Genomic DNA, 21,441 nt, shown 5'->3' with positions numbered 1-21,441 from the left:
AATAGGCCTACATTTTACATTTTGGTCTGAATCAGCTAGTTTTCCTCAGTTCCTTCAACCAGACTGCTTCTGATGTGCTCTCACAACAATATTAATAGGCTACATGCTGGTTGGACTGGAAGCACACTGTAAACCGTCATAAAGGTTAGTCAGAGTTAGTCAGAGATCACTTTAATATAGGCTAAAGCTTTAGAAACGTTATTCAAGTGACTGAGCGAGAGCTTGTTAACTAGCTGGGCCTACTGTCATAATTATAGTGCTTTATGACTGCTGTGATGAGACATACTGTAGCACCATAACATGATTACACTGTGCATCTGCTTTGATTTATGGGAATGAGATATGGGTTTCCAATGGATGAATAACCCCTCAATATAATTCAATGTTGCCAGGCAACACAGACATGAGTTGATCTTTGGTAGGACAATATTTGGATTGACAGGTGTGTGTGTTTTCAGGTGTAGTACAATGACAATATGATTCAACCAATGAAAGCTGTGAACCAGAAGTGTCCCACAGAGAAGACCAGAAGAAAATGTACTTGATCAGGACACAAAGTGATAATCAGAATGGCAGAACCAAAGGTGAACCACACTAATGCTGGGCTTACACTACACAACTTTTCACGCGATTTGACAGTCGCAGACAATCTTCCAATGTCGGACTGAAATCACGGGAGTCGTGCTGGAGTTGTGGCGCGCGCACGTAATCTCAGTCGTTTGGTGTATGGTGGTCTTCTGACCCGATTTCAGCCAGTCTTCTCCCCGTCTTGACGTTCCGACATTATCAAACAGGTTTGATATTATCACTAGTCTTTGGGGGTTGGCTCAAGCGAAATGACGTAAACACTGTCACACTCGCATGCACCAAGCACGACACAGGAGGAGCGGCATTTTCGGACACTTTTTCCTTGAAGCCTCGGCGGGAGAACCAGCCTGACAGCCGCGCAACCTTAACACTTTACCGTCAAATACAGGGTTAGGAGTTAAAGTTATTGGGGGACGAGATCAGCAAATAAAATGCAAATAACTAAAGGATGTCCCCCGCTCGGAATATTGAATTAACCCTTTTTTAAATTAAATAATCACTATCGCGTTTGCGGAAATAATGTTAATCTCAAAAGGAATCTAGTTGTAGTCTTGCAATATGAGACCCCTGTCTTTTCAAAATCTCAGTCTGTGACTGAAAACTAATGACTAGTTGTCTTCAGTTGTGAGTTGATTGTCTTTAGATGTAAGAGGGTTTCAGTCTTCAGTCTTTTCAAAGTCTTTTAAAAGTCCTCTAGTGTAAGCCCAGCATAAGGTGAATCTAGACTGGAAACTCTTATGGAGAAAATCCATCTAGTTTTAAGGTATGTCCAGAGGCCTGCAGCAGATTTACAAGAAACTGGATGAGTTTGAAGAAAAAGGGGAAAAAAAATAAAGAAAAGTCCCATCAACCCCCTCTAACCCTGGTGACGTTTGACTCTACACACGTGTCCAGATAACTCCGTCAACCTTACAATCTTGTGACAGTCTGGGTATTGACAATTTCCACTTACTCAACGTGTCCTGTGGTTGCATTGCATCACGGTCTCTTATTAGGCTGTCGCTGAGAAAACTGTAGCATCGCGGTCAACAACTGACACAGGCTCTCTGACAGTGAGGAACAATGACCGAGAGAATATTTCTTGGAACGCTGTCGTAGCTGGGTGGAAAAATACCTCAACGAGAGAAAGAAAGGAGAACAACACAGCACCACTACAGGAACAAAGTTGAGACAGGGGTCACACGTATGATCGTCAACATTTGTCAGTATAACACCATGAAACAGTTCAATACAATTCAAGTGAACAGATGTCACCATAACACCTACTGATCAGTTAGACATCTAAGCCAAACACAAAGTAAAAAGAAAGTGTCTTTGAACATTTCTGTTGTTAATTAAAAACAAGAATGCTATTTCTTTTTGGTATTCAAAAAGGTATTATTAAGGTGGATTTCCCCTCTAACGTTTTGTAGCAGACCTGCCGCAAATGCAATATCTGCAGCAAATATAACAAACTGCATGTGAAAAAAAAACGAGGACTTTAGATGCAAGTGATTAAAGGAATTAGGTACAAATTAGATTTTAACATAACTTTCCATTACAACATCTTAAAGAAGTGCAGTGTTCATGTGGAATAAACTTCAGCCTAAGGCTAAAAGAGGACAAAGAAAAGCAACTGGAACACAACTGAGAAAAATGAAGAACCCATAAACATTCTTCTATTACATACACAAGGAATATGTGGTAACACAGACAGTGTTAAAAAGTCAAAGCTTTTCACCCGTTTGATCTGTCTCTCTAACAACAAGTTGACTGTTGAGTGGAGTGGCTGTGGTTTGAAGCTCTGCCGGCTAAACAAACATTCCGGTACCAAAACACGTTGCTTCAACTGTGGCTTTGGTGGTACTAAACAAACACTGGTGTGGTAACAGGTGTTCTCCCTAAGACAATGAGAAGAGCTATTGTTTTAGGAGCAAAACAAAGTGAGCAGCACTGATTCATTGCATGCTTTTGATGTGAAGAAACCACATAAAAGTAGACATTATATATTTAAAAGATCCCATTTTAATTTGTGGATATGAATTGGGGAAGCAGTTTACAACCTTAATTCAACATGCAGTGACCATAGAGACACATCACAGAGATGTTAAAGGTGTGGGAATAAGATCAAACCAAGCTGGTAGGGCAGTTTTGTGTAGTTCACAGTGATTATTAGCATTCTGGTTACTCACAAACATGTGTCCTGTGAAGGGGCTGTGTTCTGACACAGAACAATGGAGCTTATAAAATAGAAACATAAGGATAATTCTGTTCTGAAGGTTGTAAAAGCAGGAAATACAATGTACAAAAGAGGAAGGATGAGGTTGCTTTAATATAATACCAGTGTCCAAAATCCACTCTGGATGTGTTGTGTAAATCAAGTTCATATACTGTACTGTAGCTTTGAGGGTGCTGATCTTGCACAAGTGATGGTGTCCAAAGCAAGAAGAAAAAAAAAAATCATCTGTGGCACATTATTTGTTGTAATCCAGAGGAACCGTGTACCATTCATAAAGTTCTGAGAAATCGTCTCGGCGACTCCGAATCTAGTTTCCAAGAGGACTCTCGTACCAAGCTGCAGCTTACCATAGCAGAGTGAAGCAGCATGTCTGAGAGTATAGTTACACATACAAATGGAGCCCTTAAGTCTACTTTGGTACCTAAATCATTCTGTTGGAGCTTTACTCTCATCCAAAACACATCTACAATTTACACTGTTTCACTAAGTTATAAACTGTAGAAAATACTGTCTTTAAAATCAGGTTGTCGGAGGCTTAAATTGTTCTTTATAAAATGTGTCTGATGGCAGGTAAATGCTGATGTAGAATGCAGATGAGGACATGTTTCCATAGTTTCCATCCTCTCAAAGGAAGAGCAGCACAATTGCCTTTTCTAGACGCTTTCAAAGCATATCAAAACAATATTCAACAAAGAATCCTTTTACTTTGCTATGCTGTAAAAAGGGTCAATTCAACTATATAAAAACTCCAAAATGAACTGTACAAAATAAAGTCATCAGGCTTAAGTCTGCTCTTTCATGTGATAAGGCACGTTTTCATTTCTTCCTCATGAATTAGTGTCCAGCGGCCTTTAGTGTTGCTGTTCTTGGAAACAATGACAAAGAAGAAGAAGAAGAAGAAGAAGAAGCTTGTTTTCACACGTAAGCGCCCAACGCTGCGTGGAACTCTGTGAGACACTGAACAAGCTGCTGGAACTTGGGCCTCTCCTCGGGGTCCAGCGCCCAGCAACATGCCATCACTGCAAACCTGCAACACAGGGGGCAAGCAAAGGTCAACGGTACGGCTGCAACCACACACCAACTCAACTGATACATTTCTATCACAATTTTTCACCCACGATTCGATACATACAACAATTTTTTTTAATTTGAAAAGCATTTTATTTAAATAAGATTTATGATAACATTTGACTTAATGTAACATTTAATAACAAATAACCTGAACATATTTGAGCACAAAGAACCATGTAAGCAAAATGAATAAGCAAATAACCAAAGATATAACATTTCTATCTTCTCTGTAACAAAATAATAATGTTGAAAAATATAAATAATTGAACTGTGCTGTAAACCAAAAATCAAGTTAGAAAATAAATTAAGACTTAACAGCTTCCTTCACCAAACCTGATAAATTAAAAAATAAAATAAATAAAAATAAAACGCGATTCTGCCTTCTCACACCACGATAGATGATCTTGGCTCTCATGTCTTTCTAACACACGAACAAGTGTTGAATGTGTTGTGTGGGAGAAGGAGGGCGACAGAGCTGGGTCAAACTCAGGGTATTGTAATGACATGGTACACACTCACACCTACAGTACATGTTGTATTGTCCTGAAACAGGAGCTGCCTGTACAGCGCTGATATAAGTCAGTGAGATGTAATCATTATTTTAATCAATGCATGCCCTTAAATGTTTTATTTTGCCACCACGATATTTTGGAAAGGGAAGGCGTCACCTCACCACCTATTGTATTTAGAAGGAAACTATGTTCAGTTATTAGAACTATGTTACAGATTTCAGGTAATTATTCCCAGAGTTCTTTGGGGATTTCTAACACGTTTAACACCCAGGGATTTTGAAGCACAAGGAGTTGTCAGTGGAAAAATGGATTTCTACCAGACAGCTGGTAGCCAGCTGTAGTGAGAAACTATGAGACTGTCCAGTAGGATGATAAGAAATTCTTCTTTTTTATCGGAATCTGTTGAAGAGAGTTAGCAGAAGTCCAGACATTCTGTTATGGTGGACGGTTTGAAGGCTTTACTGGGACATAACGCTTTGTATCGTCGGCATAAAGGTGGAAAGAAATGACAAGAACAGGCAGGATTGACACCCAATAAAATATAATTTGAACTTTACTTTGAGTTTCAATTAGTGAATAAATAAATACTGGACCAAACGTATTGGTAAATAATGAATTAATAATGAAAAAGAATGATTTATTAATAAAAGCCATCATTGTTCACAATGACACACAACACCTTTATGTATTGAACCACTACCTTCTGAAGCTTGAACTGATTCAGAGACTCATCTGCATCACCCACTAATGCGCCCAGTTGGTCCACCACTGCTGGCCTGCTCTGAGCTCAGAATGACCCTGTTACTGTCCAGCGGTGAAAAGGTGACGGCCTGGTTGTAAACTTAATATTGAGGAAATGGCCTGTCAATAATAATGCTGTGGTGGGAAAGTGCGGCCTGCGGGCACAGGCTCATTCTACTTGACAGTTGCAGGATGTTGATAAGCTTCACATCAACCACAGTGGTGGCTGCTCAACATTCCCATTGGATTCCAGCATCAATATTTAACAAACAATACAACACCAGCAGCACACTTTCATTCAGTGAAAAGTCTGCAATAACAAGGTTGGCTGTGGCAACACAATCACACATGCTTCTCTGTGGAGGTCTTCACACTCACACTACACTGCATTCCAAATTATAAGGCAAATTAGATTTTCCCAGATTTTCCTAAATAGTCGATGCAAATCACAGTCAGTATAATTTTCAAGTCATCAACCGTTAGAGTATATTTCAAATTTTATTGAACAATCCTCCCAATAATAAAAGTTTTTTTTTCAAAAATAAAAAACTCCAAATGCACTTTTCCAAATTATTATGCACAACAGAGTTTTGTTGAATTTGAAGAATGTGGAGGTCATATTTAGTGAAATCAAAAGCTATTTCAATCAAAACCATCTTAACAGGCCAAGTTACATGTTAACATAGGACCCCTTCTTTGATATCACCTTCACAATTCTTGCATCCATTGAACTTGTGAGTTCTTGGAGAGTTTCTGCTTGAATATATTTGCAGGATGTCAGAATTGCCTCCCATAGCTGCTGTTTTGATGTGAACTGCCTCCCAACCTCGTAGATCTTTTGCCTGAGAATGCTCCAAAGGTTCTCAATAGGGTTGAGGTCAGGGGAAGATTGGGGCCACACCATGAGGTTCTCTCCTTTTATGCCCATAGCAGCCAATGACACAGAGGTATTCTTTGCAGCATGAGATGGTGCATTGCATTGTCATGCATGAAGATGATTTTACTACGGAAGGCACTGTCCTTCTTTTTGTACCACGGAAGAAAGTGGTCAGTCAGAAACTCAACATACTTTGCAGAGGTCATTTTCACACCGTCAGGGACCCTGAAGGTGCCAACCAGCTCTCTCCCCATGATTCCGGCCCAAAACATGACTCCGCCACCTCCTGTCTGACGTTGCAGCCTTGTTGGGACATGGTGGCCATTCACCAACCATCCACTACTCCATCTATCGGGACCATCCAGGGTTGCACTGCACTCATCAGTAAACAAGACTGTTTGAAGATGAGTCTTCATGTATTTCTGAGCCCACTGCAACCGTTTCAGCTTGTGATCATTGTTTAGGGGTGGCCGAATAATAGGTTTATGCACAACTGCAAACTTCTGGATCCTACACCTTGAGGTTCGCGGGACTCCAGAGGCACCAGAAGCTTCAAATACCTGTCTGCTGCTTTGTGATGGGATTTTAGCAGCTGCTCTCCTATTCCGATGAATTTGTCTGGCAGAAACCTTCCTCATATTACCTTTATCCGAACGAACCTGTCTGTGCTCTGAATCAGCCACAAATCTCTTCACAGTACGATGATCACACTTCAGTTTTTGTGAAATATCTAATGTTTTCATACCTTGTCCAAGGTATTGCACTATTTGACGCTTTTAGGCAGCAGAGAGATCCTTTTTCTTTCCCATATTGCTTGAAACCTGTGGCATGCTTAATCATGTGGAATGTCCTTGTTAAGTAGATTTCCTTTGATTGGGCTTACTTAGCAAACCGATTATCACAGGTGTCTGAGATTGATTTCAATGATCCAAAGCGCCCTGAGACACAACACCATCCATGAGTTTAAATTAAATACAAAAAATTAAATGTTTATGACACTTGATTCCAATTTGCATAATCATTTGGAACACAGTGTATGTGTTGATATTGATAACAGAGATAAGGAGAAGCAACAGTACAAACATGTCCAACAGAGTGACTGTAGCCTTACAATTAAGTCAATAGTCAAAACTCACCCCGTTAAGGCCAATAGCCCTATCAATTAGTTTGGTCATCATGAGTAGTAACTTCAGATGAGGATTAGCTACCTATCAGTAGGTAGTAATGTAGGGTCAACATTATGTTGACCCTACAATATGTGGAGGCAGGCCACTCTATAAATCAGTGCTTTCTAACTATTTCATTGGTGGAAATTTTAGATTAGTAAATTTCTTATTATACAGTAGATTTTAATATGTGATTAAATATATTCTTTGTAATGGTACATTACTTGCAGTTTTATTAATTATCTTACTAGTCTTTAGATGCTTCTTGATTATATTTTGGCATCGTTATGCTTTATCAAACAGTAGAGAGATAGAGAGGAAACAGGGAAGAGTGGGGGAAGACATGCAACAAAGTCTGGATTTGAACCCCGTGCTGCGACAAGGACTTGGCCTTATGCCCTCTATCAGCTGAGCTAGTGGTGCCTGTTTTTAATATGTTTAATATTTTGTTAATAAGTTACTTCAAAAGAAGGATTTGAAAATAGCAATTTCACAAACTAACAACTGATTTCATTCCCGATTAGCCCGCTGATTATTGTCTCTATTGTAAATAGTTTATTTTCCAAAAAGAAGATGTCTTCATACTGCTTGTTTTGTCAAATTAATATATTTGTTTTCTCACCAATAAAATACTCAGAAAATGTAGTGAGTGTGTGTGTGTCAACTTACAGTTCATCTGGACAGTTGATTGGCTGTGCTATTCTGTACCCATCCTTCAGGTAGGCCGACATCTCAAAAGGGTCGATGTCGACGTAGGGGGTCTGACCCAGCGTCATCAGCTCCCACAGCGTCACTCCAAAGGCCCACTGAGAACACAACACCAGATCAACACTCAGACATTTAAAACACATTCCCCACGGACTCTGCTACTAATCACCACACAGAATAAACATAAACACGTCTGGAAAGCAAGAGGTGCCCACATGCATTCACAAACAACATGTTCTACTGGAACAATGCAAGGAAATGATGTTGATAAATTTACACAATATTTATAAATAATTGCTGCAAGTTTCAGAAGGGTGGTCTTCTAGAGAGAATGAGGGTTCAAGCTCCATCCTGTATGTGATGTAGCATTGACCCTCAGGAAATAGCACATTTCCCTATTCGTGTTAACAAGTCATAGCCTCATCATTAACCCATAACTAAGGTCACTCCTACAAAGCATAGGGCTTACAGTAGGCGTTGACCCTGCACTTAGTTCTTGGAATTATGGGAGGCATCTGGGCAGATACTGACCTGACAGTGACTTATGAACCTAGTCCAACATATGATTCCTGCAAAGAGCAGGTCTCTGTTGTATTAGCAGCACGTCATAAGCTTTAATGGGGTGACACAGGGCCTTTAAAGGAAGTGAAGGGAGTGATTGAGGACACGGCATGGTGATGGGAGGGCTATTCTGAGGAAACAGTTGTTGTACGATAATCCACCCTGTTCCCACATCAGTGCCCAGGCTGATGCCAACTTACTATAGTGGTACAGTATGTAGCTCCATTATCTTACGTGCGTAACCACTCATGTGAATTAATGGAGCGTTTATGTGTGTAACAGTTACAGTGGCATGTGTGATGCTCTTGTGATGTTTCACAGCTCCAGGTGCTTGTCTGGACTTCCCCTGAAGCTCAGCGGGCTGGTAATGCCAGGTCTCTGCTAACCGTAAGTGCAGGGAAGGCGGGTGATTGCCATGAAGCAGTGTGACCATAAGAGGAATGTGGAGGGGTGGGGGCATGTCTGGCTGCTGTCTCTAAGGAGCTGTTGAGCTTCCCGACTGTCTCCACCGCGCCCACCCTGCTATCCTGAGACAGGAAAGAGGGTAGAGGCACAGCCTCCTCTGACACCTTGGCCAAGTGGCTAAGAATGGCTGGGATACAATTGGGGCTATTTCCTGCATCATGTCCCCTGGATATTTTTGGAAACCCTTGAGAGACAGGGAAGCTTAATTACAGCGTTGCTTGGTTAAGCCTAAAACAAATATCTGATAGTGCCGTTCTTACCACGTCACTGGCACTAGAGAAGTCGTTGTTGAGCAAGCTTTCCAGGGCCATCCAGCGGACGGGTCGATTCTCATTATCCCCCAGACAGTGGTAATCCATGGGAAACAGATCTCGTGCAAGGGCATTGTCTGTGATTTTCACTTGCATGTTGTCATCAATGCTGTCAGAGGGACGGACAAGAGAGGAAAGTCAACAGATTTCATTTTTCAGAAATTCTGCTCAAAACCAAATCACCTGAACGATTAGAACTTACACACAGTTCCTGGCAGCGAGGTCTTTGTGTATGACCTCCCTGCGAGACAGGTAGCTCATTCCACATGCAATCTGGATGGCCATGTAGACCAAGTCTTGTTGAGAGACCGCCTGAAAGGAATTGATGGGGGGAGAGAGAGAGAGAGAGAGAGAGAGAGAGAGAGAGAGAGAGAGAGAGAGAGAGAGAGAGAGAAAGAAAAACAATGCGCAGTTTAGGAGCTGAGAAGGTTTTGAGTTAATTATCTCAAATTCAGTAATGGATAGCTATAGATTTTTCTTCATATATACATGTCACCCGCTGTTATAACTTTAGTGATCCCTTTACTTCATCTATCGCAATTATCAGGTATTTTGTGTTTAGCGCAACATAGCATATTTTAGCATGAATACCAAAATAAACAAAAAGATGATACAGTTGGTACTGTTATTCTTGCAGCATAAAGGCATTGTCACCTATTAGCGCGTTAACATGCTGAGATAGCATTTAGCTCAAGTAAAGCCTTACAGAACCATCTTATTTTTTGGTCCACAATACAAAAGCTAGAGATTACATTTGCTTTGAATTGTAAAATGACATCAACATAGCTAGACAACGTTGTCTGAAGTTCCTCACTCAAAGGACTGAGCTCGAGTCTAAAATCAAAGAACATTTTTTGTTTTGCTCTTGGAGCTACTGGCTTGTAGACAATGGCTTCACCGTCACCAGTTGTGTCTGAGAAAAACCTTAGCACTGCAAACAGAAAAAGACCCCCGACTGACAATACATTGAAAATATCCTGTGTAACACAAAAGACAATACTGTAAAATAACTATATATTAATGCGTATATGCATATATCTAATGGAGGTGGCTGCACAGTCCCAGGCTCAAACCAACACAGCAAAAATGTTTGGAGTGTTTAATCTTATCTGACGGTGGACAGTGTGTGATACATCCTAATAGAATTATTCCCACAACCCAGGGAAAAGTCTTGGCAATCAGTACACAGAGATAAGAACATTTTACAGTCAACAACATAAACAAAACTCAGATGTGTTTAGCTGATATCAGCTCAGTCCGGCTCCCTGTTGAAGTTACTCTGCATGTAACAGTGAAAAAACAACAACAATAAAGCCTTTTTATTCCCTCAGCATTCCACCTTCCAATCCAGATGTTCACTTTCAAAAAGAATGCAACAGTGTAGTATTGTACTCGCTCAGTGCTTTCCCAGAGCTTTATCTCCTCTGCTCCGATACATTTCTGATTTATAGCTTGATGTTTATTGCAACCGCAGAGTTTAATGACTATGTCTCCTACAACTGCCAACACTACATAATGGGATTGCTGAGAAGGAAGGTGCTGATGTGTTACTCAAAACTTCACAAAGCATTTTGATCAATGCAAATGGTTGGCATGCTCCGTCTTGTGATTGCAAAGTGTTTGCTACATCTGTATTTCAGGGCTGATTGATTGGTTGGATCTGTGCTGTAGCTTTGCCAAGCACATCAAAGACTCCCTGGGGTTAACCTGTACAAAAGCCTGATTGTCTTTACATAGCGAATAAAGAATCTCTGCCCTGAGCGCAAGCTCCATGACTATATCAACAGTCCTTCTCATAACAGTGTAAACAGTAGTTACTGCTAGGCGTTAGTCGCTGTGAAAAACTTATTTCAGGCTTGATTCCGGGGCAGACCACGCATCTGACCTATTTTCCAATGTGGGAAATGTATTTTAATAGTTTAATAAATGTCTCAATCTCAATCCAACTCATACATGGCTTGCATTGAGGATTTCATTTGAATGGTTCAATAGATGACTCGTGTTTTAAGCTCCGCCAAAAGTACGCCCAGTTGATTCCTCACCTGTGGGTTGTTAGCCTCAGCTAGCTTGCATTGCCGCAGAAACAGCTTGAGATTCCCCCAAGCCATGAAAGGCAACAGCACCATGGGCTTCTCTCCCTCCTCCGTACACACATGACTTATGGGCAACAGGTTTCTGAGGGTGGGGCAAAAGAACCACTTGTAACACAACATCTATACATAGTATAGTTACATATAAAGTATTGTACCTTATGCTAATGTACATGTGTGGGGTTCTTGAAGATATAAGTATATGTCAGCGGCAATTTGCAAATCACTTGCTGGCCTCAAACAGAAGAAAGAGGTTGGAGTGGGCCAACATGACGTGTCAAAAATTGCCTTGCTAATGCTATGCTACTCTAATTTGAAGTACTGTACTTCAAATAAGAGTAGCATAGCATTAGTTAGGTATTTTTTAGAATGTACTACATTCTCTACTAAATGACTGTCTCCAAAACTGTAAACAGTAAATAATAATAAGGCACACCAGAACAAGCTTGAGTAGAAAACATGTTCTGTTCCCGTCACAGTCTATGTTACAGTTATGCACGCTATGTGTCAAACTGTGGTGTTCTTTCGTCAGTGGTCAAACGCAGTCATTCAAAAGACGACCACAGGAGCTGCTCTGATGGAATACAGTGTTGGGTTAGGGCTAAACCAGATTATTTACTGCAACATGTGTCTATTTCCATGGTACAGGTTAACACACTGTTAAATATTTGGCTATGTGAGTATGGCCTAGTGGTTTAAGATGCATACCATGTTGGGTTATGGGGTAATCTGGCTTTAAAAACAATAAATATATACATACATTCGTTTTTATTAATTTTACTATTGTTGAAAGGTTTTGTATTTGGTTTTATAAAATGCAAAAAATAAATAGTATATTTAAGAATGTGACTTGTGCCTACTCCCACTCACCTATGATGAAGTCCACGAAGCTTGCAGCTTTCAGTCACCATCATGGTCACCTGCACCTCAGACGCATGATCTGAACAATTTTATAAGAAACAAAGTGGGATTCAAAAATAGAGCAATCTGGCAGAAGTAGAAGGACCTGTGCAATAAAAAAAAAGTTGCAAAGTTACAGATGCAATTTCTGCACTCTCAGAACACTTGCGGTGATTGATTTTTATTCATTTCCCTACACAGATTTCTCTGCCAACAGCCATTTGTAGAGGGAAACTTCAGAGGGAAACGGACTTGTGCCAAGCTCACTCAGATCCAATTTTTAATCAGTGTATGCAGCTTTGCCATCGTCTGCTACTTATGGAAAGCAGTATTGTTCCCTTCCCAAAGGCACATGAGGAGGAAGTAAAGACTTTAACAATGCCAGCACTGGCATGAGGACATTGTATCCACCCCTCCCTGAATAAACACGGGAGAATGGAGAGGTCAAAAGGCAACTGGCAGAGAAAGCTGACACATGCCGCTAACAAAGAACCTGACAGTCCCACATGAAGGAGTCATGCAAACCTTGTAGGATGAGTAAGAAATATTTCATTAAATGTTGAATCTGTGTGCCTGTGTTATGGGACAGAAGCCAATCGGATGAGGCCATTAGAAAATTAACTTCTACTTCTAGTAGACACTGTTTGGTTAACGATCTAAGTGGCACGCCACCATCTCTGGAAATACAGAAGAAATAATTAAACTGCACACTGAACTGTTAACTATGCGTCAATCACATGAGATTAGTCATTCGTCTCAATTCTTTGGAATTACGATCATGTTTTGGTCTAATGACGTGTGTTTGCTTCCAAACCAATAAGATTCTTAGAAAACCCCACACAAAAAAGAGGGATGGACCACACCCTGGACTTGACAATAAGTAAAACATTTTGACAACTGTGCATTAATGCAAATATAGAGTGCCTACCTTTCACCGTCTTGACAAAGACTTGCTTTTCCTTAGTGGGGTCCTTTTCATCCAGCAGCACGCCGTGGAAGATGCGGCCAAATGTGCCTGTCAATGACAAAACCACAGGTTCTTATGTGAGATATAGAGCTGGAGAGTCAGCCAGAGGAGTCACATTGACTGATCCAAATGTCGCCTGTCTCACAGGCTGCCAGGCGAACAGAGGGGGACAGGCTTCTGCTTAAAATGCTTCATGCAAGAGATTCACTGGAGCTCAAGGGACCTTTCATCACTCAGAACAAGTCAGAAATACGTCCGACATTGAAAAGCAAAAGAGTGTGTGTTAATCATCTCCTTTGTCTAAACTGTCACGCTGCAGCTCCAGGCCTTACTGAGGTAAAGTGCAATTTAAGAAGATAAACCATCAACATAAACTAAGAAGACAAAACGAGCCCAGAGGCAAACTATGCCTTGTGTTTCAACAGGAGAGGAGACGGAGCATAACAACAGGGTTAGTGTGTAAATGTCTCTCTCGCTCGCCCTAACCTTCTCCTTCAAGCCTGTCTGGGCCTGCTGGCTCCTGAAGACAGATCCTAACTCACTTCTCACAGTTCAACCCTGTATGAGACATGGCCTTGAAAGTCTTATATTTGTTCTTTCTTAGGTCGGTATCTCTAATGGTTTAAATCTTTATTTTGCAGTTGCTGTCATCCTGTGTGTAGGACTTAATGATGTACAGTATGTGGATACTTGACTGCACTAGCAACATATCGACACACATCAAATCAAGTGAGGAAGTCGGATAGATACACAAGTACAGATAATTACCAGTGTGTTTACTTGCAGATGACTCTGGAGCATCCTGATTATATAGCATTCAAATCAAGATAGGGCTTGATTGAAACAGGTCCCCAGAGGATGTGAGTGAATATTGCTATGAGATTCAGGTTCAGTAACAGGTTTTGTATTAAAAGGGAAATTTTTAAAGTAGGCTACAAAAAAATTGTAACAGAGAACACTGCCTATGTTCCGATTCAATATCTAGGCAGAAACAATGACCAGAAGGCCTTTAAGTGGCATTTAAAAAAGGAACAGCCACACTTTTCTCTTCTATTGTGCTGCAGACACCCTTGGGTAACCATTACATCACTCACACTGCCACACTAAACCCCAGTGTGGGCAAATATCCAGAAAGTGAAGTACAGCCTTGTTCAGTTCCATTACTCCATGACGATGCTGAATCGCCTGCACAAGCATCCAGCCACTAGAGAAAGACTGATCAAGCCAAGCTGAAGCCCAAATAGTTGTGTTTATCTTTGACACGAGGCCAAAGACAGATTTAGGAATTTCAAAGTCGAAGGCTCTTCTGTCAATATGTAATAAGCCTCCTCAGCGATGGCATGAATTAACCTGACACTGATCTGATAAGGCATGCTGATACATTTCAGGGGGGAAAACAGGTCACGTCTCTTCTTTTAACCCTTAAACAGGCAACAGTGGAAAACGAGTTTCTAAAAATATTTTCATGTTATCATTCATCTCTTCAAGACCAAAGAAAAATATTTCCACATCAAATTTTTTTATACTTTGTATATTTTGGGTTTTACGAGTTGTATCTCCCAGGATACGTTGCCCTATTAAGGTATAAAAAAAGCCGAAATGGTAAAAATATAAATTTTTAATTTGATGAACAGAAATGATAAATTGTTGTTTATCTTGTCCATTTAAATTACAAATACTACTTTTTAAGTACATTTTATTCAGTTTTACCAATCTAGTTTCATCAAATTGGATCAGCCACATCCAGATGGGCAGGCTTGAGACGGTCCATAGTGACCCGCTGTAGCTTATCCCCCATGTCCACCACAAAGTTCTTGGTCCCCGCCTCCAGGACACAGAAGGGCCCATCATAGGGGAGTCTTCAGGGGGATCTGAGTGAAGGGGCTGGAGTTTCCCAGGGCAAAAGTCCAATGTGACGCGCCCATCCACAGAACCGCAGCGTCCTGAAGGAACTTTCATGGGACCACCAGTGGCTGTCTGTAAACCAATTCAGCAGATGAAAACTGCAGGTCCTCCTTAGGGGCAGAGAGCCAAACAAGCCAACAACCACAGGAGGCAGTCAACCCAGTTGCGACCCTTTAGCCATGCAGCTCGGATGTGAACTGTGGGCCTCTGTACAAGGTGAGGTCAGCCGGCATACCAAAACGGGCTACCTATGACCTGAGGAACGCTCAGTCCACCTCAGCGAATGCAGAGGAATGGCTTCCGGCTACCTGGTGGTGCTGCCCACCAAGGTGAGGAGGTCAGTGAACCTACGGGAGGAAGGCAGGGGGCCCACCAGGTCCTTTTGACCTGGTCGAAATGCCTCTCGGGGACCAGAATCGGCGCCAAGGGGGCTTTGGTATCATGTGTACCTTGAACACGCTGACAGGCCAAACTGAAGCTAGCCCAGGTCTTTACATCACTCCTGAGGCGGGGCCAGACAAATGTAACACCCACCAGCTTAGTATACGGCTTGTGGTCCACGAAGGCAGTGAAATGGAGGCCGTCCAACAGGAATGTAGGGACTTTATGGTGCCGTGTGCATGAACCTGGCACGGTGTCCTACTTGTGTACCAGTTTAATGGCTCCCTTTGTGGAAAGCAGTGCCCAAGGAAAGCAATGGGTGACAGGCCAAACTGTAACTAAGCAGGATTGACTATTAGTCACTGCACCCTGATCCTTTCAAACAGCTGCCACAGGTGCATCAGAGGCTCCTCTGAAGCCGATGCAGGCATGATGCTACACTGTGCGCCTACAACGACCAGCAGCCACCAGCTGGAAATTATATATTTAATTAACAGCAGCTTACTTTCCCTGCCAGTGGCTTTGGCCATCCCTGGGCAGTTAAGTTTGTGTTTTGTGCCTGGAAGGCACTCCCCTCCCCCAACGGTTAGGGATAGGGCCTTCCAGGCAGCACTGCCCTAAGTATACATAAATATAGAAAGATCATTTTAAAAGTGAAATACAGTAATAATGTTGTAATGGGCACAACTGTTCATGATAATATATGGTTCTGCAGTCATTATCAACATGCTTTCAAGTTTTAAATAAAATTCAGAATAATGAACATTGACCACATTTCTACCCCCTAAGCAGGCAACGTATCTCTGGGGATACATACATTTCAAATTCTGCTAAAAAACCCACAAACACAGATGGATTTTTTTTTTCTTCATCAGCATGTTAAGACAAATGTCCTAATTCAATCTATGAATTTAGATTGTTATTTTAACAAAAATAAGTATGTCTAATATATGATTACTTACACCCTGGGAAGCTGGCGCTTCACCACTGGCGTCCATGTTGATTTCTGATCAGGCTGACTAAACAATGAAAGATAACTTGAACCAAATCATGTCACCTAGATGCTAATAACAGACAAGTCTTTTGATAAATGCTAACTAGATTAGTGAAAACCTTCCAGCAAGCCCCCTACATGATGTTAAAGAGTATGTATCTCCCAGTGCACGTTGCCTGTTTTAGGGTTAACCAGATTCACAACAGATAAGCATAATGGAGAGGTTCATCATAGTAAAACATACACACTTAACAGAAATCAAAAGTTTATAAAGAACTCTGCAAATATTTGACACAAGGTATTTCCACCCATCAGACTTAACATTAAGCAGCAACTTTAAAGAAAGATAGATTCTATTCACAGCTGTTGATAGTTGCTATTGGAGGCTTCTTACAAACAGTATACAGTGGCTCGCAAAAGTATTTATACCCCTTGAGCTTTTCCACATTTAGTCATTTTACAACCACACAGGTACATTTATTTTATTGGGATTTTATGTGATAGACCAACACAAAGTGGCGCATAATTGTGGAACGAAAATGATACATGGTTTTCAAATTTCAAATGAAAAGTGTGGTGTGCAAAAGTATTCAGCCCCCCTGAATCAATACTTTGTAGAACCACCTATCGCTGCAATTACAGCTGCAAGTCTTTTGGGGTCTCTATCAACTTTGAATATCTAGAAACTGACATGTTTGCCCATTCTTCTTTGCAAAATAGATCGAGCTTCAGTTTCAGCGTCAGATTGGAAGGAGAGCATCTGTGAACAGCAATTCCCAAGTATTCTGGACTTTGACTGGGCCATTCTAACATATGAATATACTTTGATCTAAACCATTCCATAGTAGATCTGGCTGTATGTTTAGGGTAGTTGTCCTGCTGGAAGGTGAACCTCCGCCCAATTTTCAAGTCCTTTGCAGACTCTACAGGTTTACGTCTTGTAGTTGGCCCCATCTATCTTCCAATCAACTCCGACCAGCTTCCCTGTGTCCCTGCTAAAGAAAAGCATCCCCACAGCATCATCCCCACCGTGAAACATGGTGGTGGCAGCATCATGCATGAGTAGCATGTTGGTATTGTTTTGTTAACAGAAGAATCAGGTCTAAGCTCCATCAAAGCTCCACTCTGCTCCTGCAGTTGCTGCCATGGCTGATTAGTTATATGTGTTAAAGGGTAACTGCACCCCCTGTTTGAGCGTACTGGACGATTTTGAAAAATGCATTCAGACCATGGATTCTGCATTCTGTTTTAGAGCTCTGTTTTTAAACATCAGCCGACCGACATTCGGGAGGGAGGGGGCTAGCTACTAGTAGCTGTCACTCAGGAAGATCTGAATGACATGACTTCATTTAAAAATCGAGTGACACAAAGTCTAACTGCACTGTCGCTACACAGTGAGCTCATATGCCACACAGATGGGTTGCTTGAGGTGGAGGACTTTTCTTATTCTAAATTGTTGGCGGGTGTTTCTATTGTAGTGTTAGGAGACAGAATAGCGCAGTGAACGAGCGCGCGGCAGTGTGTGTGTGTGTGAGCGAGGAGAGCGAGCGGTAGCGTGTGTCAATCGTGTCAATCAAGTGAAGTCATGAACGGGACCGTGTGTGTGTGTGTGTGTGTGTGTGTGTGTGTGTGTGTGTGTGTGTGTGTGTGTGTGTGTGCTGCCGGTAGAAGCAAAGTGTGTTAACCCTCAAAATAACATCCTTGGAGGGACAGTATAACAGTAGTAGCTCATGGATCAGCCATGGACCTGTAAAGAGCGTGACCGGCTTTGCGGCGATGTGATGACGTAGCGGTGCACCAAAAGTGCAGCGCTACGTCATTTTTCGAACCCGAAGGAAAAAGTTTTTTTTCAAATCTTAGTAAAGTTCTAAAATAATTTACAATACAAAAAATTTCTTAAATTGCCGATATTTAACATATTGCAAATTTTTTCAATATTAACACAAGTGAGTGAGTGAGTGAGTGAGTGAGTGAGTGAGTGAGTGAGTGAGTGAGTGTGTGTGTACAGACACACCGGCCACTTTATTAGGTACAGCGGTTACATTTCTTGTTAAGACATATAACTTATCAGCCAATCACATGGCAGCAACTCAATGCATTTTAGGCATGTAGACCTGGACAGGACAACTTATTGAAGTTAAAACAAAGCAACAGAATGGGGAAGAAAGGGGATTTAAGTGACTTGTTTCATGACATCATTAAGTCCTACACACAGGATGACAGCAACTGCAAAATAAAGATTAAAACCATTAGGGACACTGACCTAAGCAACAACAAATATAAGACTTTCAAGGCCATGTCTCATACAGGGTTGAGCTGTGAGAAGTGAGTTAGGATCTGTCTTCAGGAGCCAGCAGGCCCAGACAGGTGAACAATAAGAATAATCAAGGTTAATTAATTGTAAAGAAAGGGGAATGACGTGCATGTTTTTAGTGACATGCAATGTTGCTAATTACAGCCACTCTTTCAAACAAAACAACTCAAAATCCCAACTCATATACAGAGAAAGACTCCTCCTGGGCAAAGCAAGGGAGGAAGAAATGTTGCCACTCCACATGACACAATCCACACCTCGTTGAAGAGCCAAGAGAAAACTCCTTCAATCTGTGTTCCCCTTCTTTTCTAACTCTATTCACACCATTCTGATGAATACAAAAGTCATTTGGGAACTTTAATAGGACAATAAAGTAGAGAGAAAGTCAGAGAGACAAGTACCTTCATGCAAGACATCTCGCAGTGTGACTCTCTCCCTTGAGATGGCAATGTCTTTCACTTTGGCTTTAGCCTCCAATAGGGTTACACTCCTCAGGTCATTCTTCTCTATGCGGAGAGATGGGTAACCTGTTAGGATGGAAAGCACAGACCTGCATTAAAAAGGTGAACCTGATCCACTAAACAGTTGAAGATGGATCGACAGGCCTTTGAACCATGATCAACACTAGAAAACCACATTGGGGACTTGTGCCTTGCATCACTTTTGACAGAACCACATTTCTTATTCACAGAGCGGTTTCTTCTAAAAACACATAGCCAAGACATGTAGAGTACCCCACACATGTTGCATCAAAACAACTTCAGGCAAAGTCCTGTATTACAGCAATCCATTTCATAACATCTCTGCGTACTCGCTAGTATATTCGCTGCTGGCTTATTGAGGAGTGAGTTTGGATAAAAAATGCACACACACTCAGAGTTCCCCCCAGTTTTTGCACAGATGAACAGTGTAAACACGACCCCTTATATCAACACACTCCGTGTGTGCACAACATGTGATGAGAGATAACGTGTTCTAAACTCACTGCTACACAGGAGAACTGGCCCAGGCTAAACGCTGGACAGCTGCTTACAGACAGACTGGAGATAAACTAGTGGATGAATGGAGGCGATGGTAGACAACCTCCAGATAAAGTGTCAGTCAACGTGCCTCCAGGAGACAACAGCATCTTTTCCTTCTAGTCAGCAGCATGTAAGATATTGAAAACACAAGTAGTAAGCTCAATATAATACATTTTAGATGCTAGAAAAAAAGGCCTGCCTATTTCACTTTATGTGTAATGAATGTAGGGAATATGAATGTTTCACTTTTTGAATCAAATTACTGAATGAAATTAACTTTTCCATGATATTCCAATTGCTTGAGGTGCACCTGTAAACGCTAATGACACAGAGGTGCCAAGGCTTTGATATCAAAGAAACAGATTCTGTTATAAGGTACTTTGATTAAAGGTTTAAATCTCTGCTGTTGCATGTAAACTGTATAGTAAGTAGCAGTGCTTGGTCAGAGGTAACACAGTACAGGCTAATGCCTCCCCCTAGAGGTCAAAATAAGAGTGACATTTATTTTCAACCGAACACTAAAAGGTGAAAAACAGGACAAAAGTTTAACAATTAAAATCCTTACTAACACTGGTAATGATAGGGCCAACTGCACATCTGTTTTACTGTTTATCACAGCCACAAACACAAATGTTTTTCTAATCCATACTGTATAATACTTGTTCCAACTTTCCAACATACCATTTCTTTAAGTGAACAATCAAGCAAATACTTACCATAATGAGCAAAAATGTTCTTTTATTACATTTTTTTAAAAGATGTTGCTCCACCACAATCCACAACTATTTCAACGTTTCGTTTGTAAAGAATACTCCATGTTGTCAATTTTCCTCACACTAGGTTTAAGATTATAGGTTAACTCACTGTGTCAGTGTTCTGGTTATCACACTTTGTCTGAGTTATTATTGGTAAACGTGATCTGGAGTCAAAATAAGTATCTGTAACTTAAAACACACAGCAACACACATCGCCAAACAAAGGTGATAGAAAGTGTTAGTATGAAGCAGGTGAGAGGCATGGGCCAGGACTCGGAGGCTTCAGTCAGCTACCAACATGAAGAGAAGCCATCCAATGATTGAGTTTCTATAAAAAGGATGTACTTTTACCCTTCTGCTCACCATGCTATAACTAGACACAGGAAATGATGATAGAGAACCATATACAGTATATACCCAAGCAGTGAAAGTCAACATGGGCCAAGGGTTAACGCTAATAATCATGGCACCAATGATGACCTAATACTACTATATACTTCAGTCGTCTATGGAGCTTCACTGGAACTTACTTTTGGTTTCATTGGGGGGAGCACCAGGGTTTTGGAAGGAGGAGGCAGCAAGCTGGAGTATGGGTGCAGAACCAGGGTGATTGTCTGATGACAAGAGGAGAGGGAGAGGGGGAGGGAGCAGAGGGAGGGAGGGAGGGAGGGAGAGAGAGAGAGAGTGAGAAAGAAATGATTTAATGGATGGCTCACTCAAATTACAACATGACCTGAATGATTGAATGGATGTATACTGGTTGTAAATGTTCAGCTCATACACTAAACATCAGTCAAATCAGGCATGCCTGCAAGTTGGGTGAACCTGCCCATCAGTTGTTGGGTGAAATAAATGGGTTGGTGGTGGGTGTCAGCAAAGCATAAAGACATGAGGA

General features: G+C 41.3%; 1 protein-coding gene across 3 annotated transcripts in view; it reads right to left on the bottom strand.

Moving 5' to 3' along the window:
• Positions 1-2,066: 2,066 nt before the first annotated feature.
• The window catches only part of ryk (receptor like tyrosine kinase), a 48,274-nt gene continuing 28,899 nt past the window's right edge, over positions 2,067-21,441 (bottom strand). For 2 of the 3 annotated variants that reach the window (XM_080033274.1, XM_080033275.1), the window contains exons 8-16: positions 21,077-21,160; positions 19,171-19,296; positions 13,137-13,223; positions 12,179-12,248; positions 11,261-11,393; positions 9,421-9,530; positions 9,168-9,327; positions 7,843-7,979; positions 2,067-3,833 (exon numbers count right to left, since the gene is read on the bottom strand). In XM_080033274.1, the coding sequence (XP_079889400.1) occupies positions 3,722-3,833; positions 7,843-7,979; positions 9,168-9,327; positions 9,421-9,530; positions 11,261-11,393; positions 12,179-12,248; positions 13,137-13,223; positions 19,171-19,296; positions 21,077-21,160 (1,019 nt within the window). In that variant the 3' untranslated portion in view covers positions 2,067-3,721. The remainder of the gene's footprint in view (positions 3,834-7,842; positions 7,980-9,167; positions 9,328-9,420; positions 9,531-11,260; positions 11,394-12,178; positions 12,249-13,136; positions 13,224-19,170; positions 19,297-21,076; positions 21,161-21,441) is intronic. The other variant, XM_080033276.1, reaches the window with a different exon arrangement.

The sequence above is a fragment of the Ammodytes marinus genome (assembly GCF_949987685.1).
Source record: "Ammodytes marinus genome assembly, chromosome: 8".
Classification (NCBI taxonomy): domain Eukaryota; kingdom Metazoa; phylum Chordata; class Actinopteri; order Uranoscopiformes; family Ammodytidae; genus Ammodytes; species Ammodytes marinus.
This window is presented reverse-complemented; position numbering and strand designations above follow the sequence as displayed.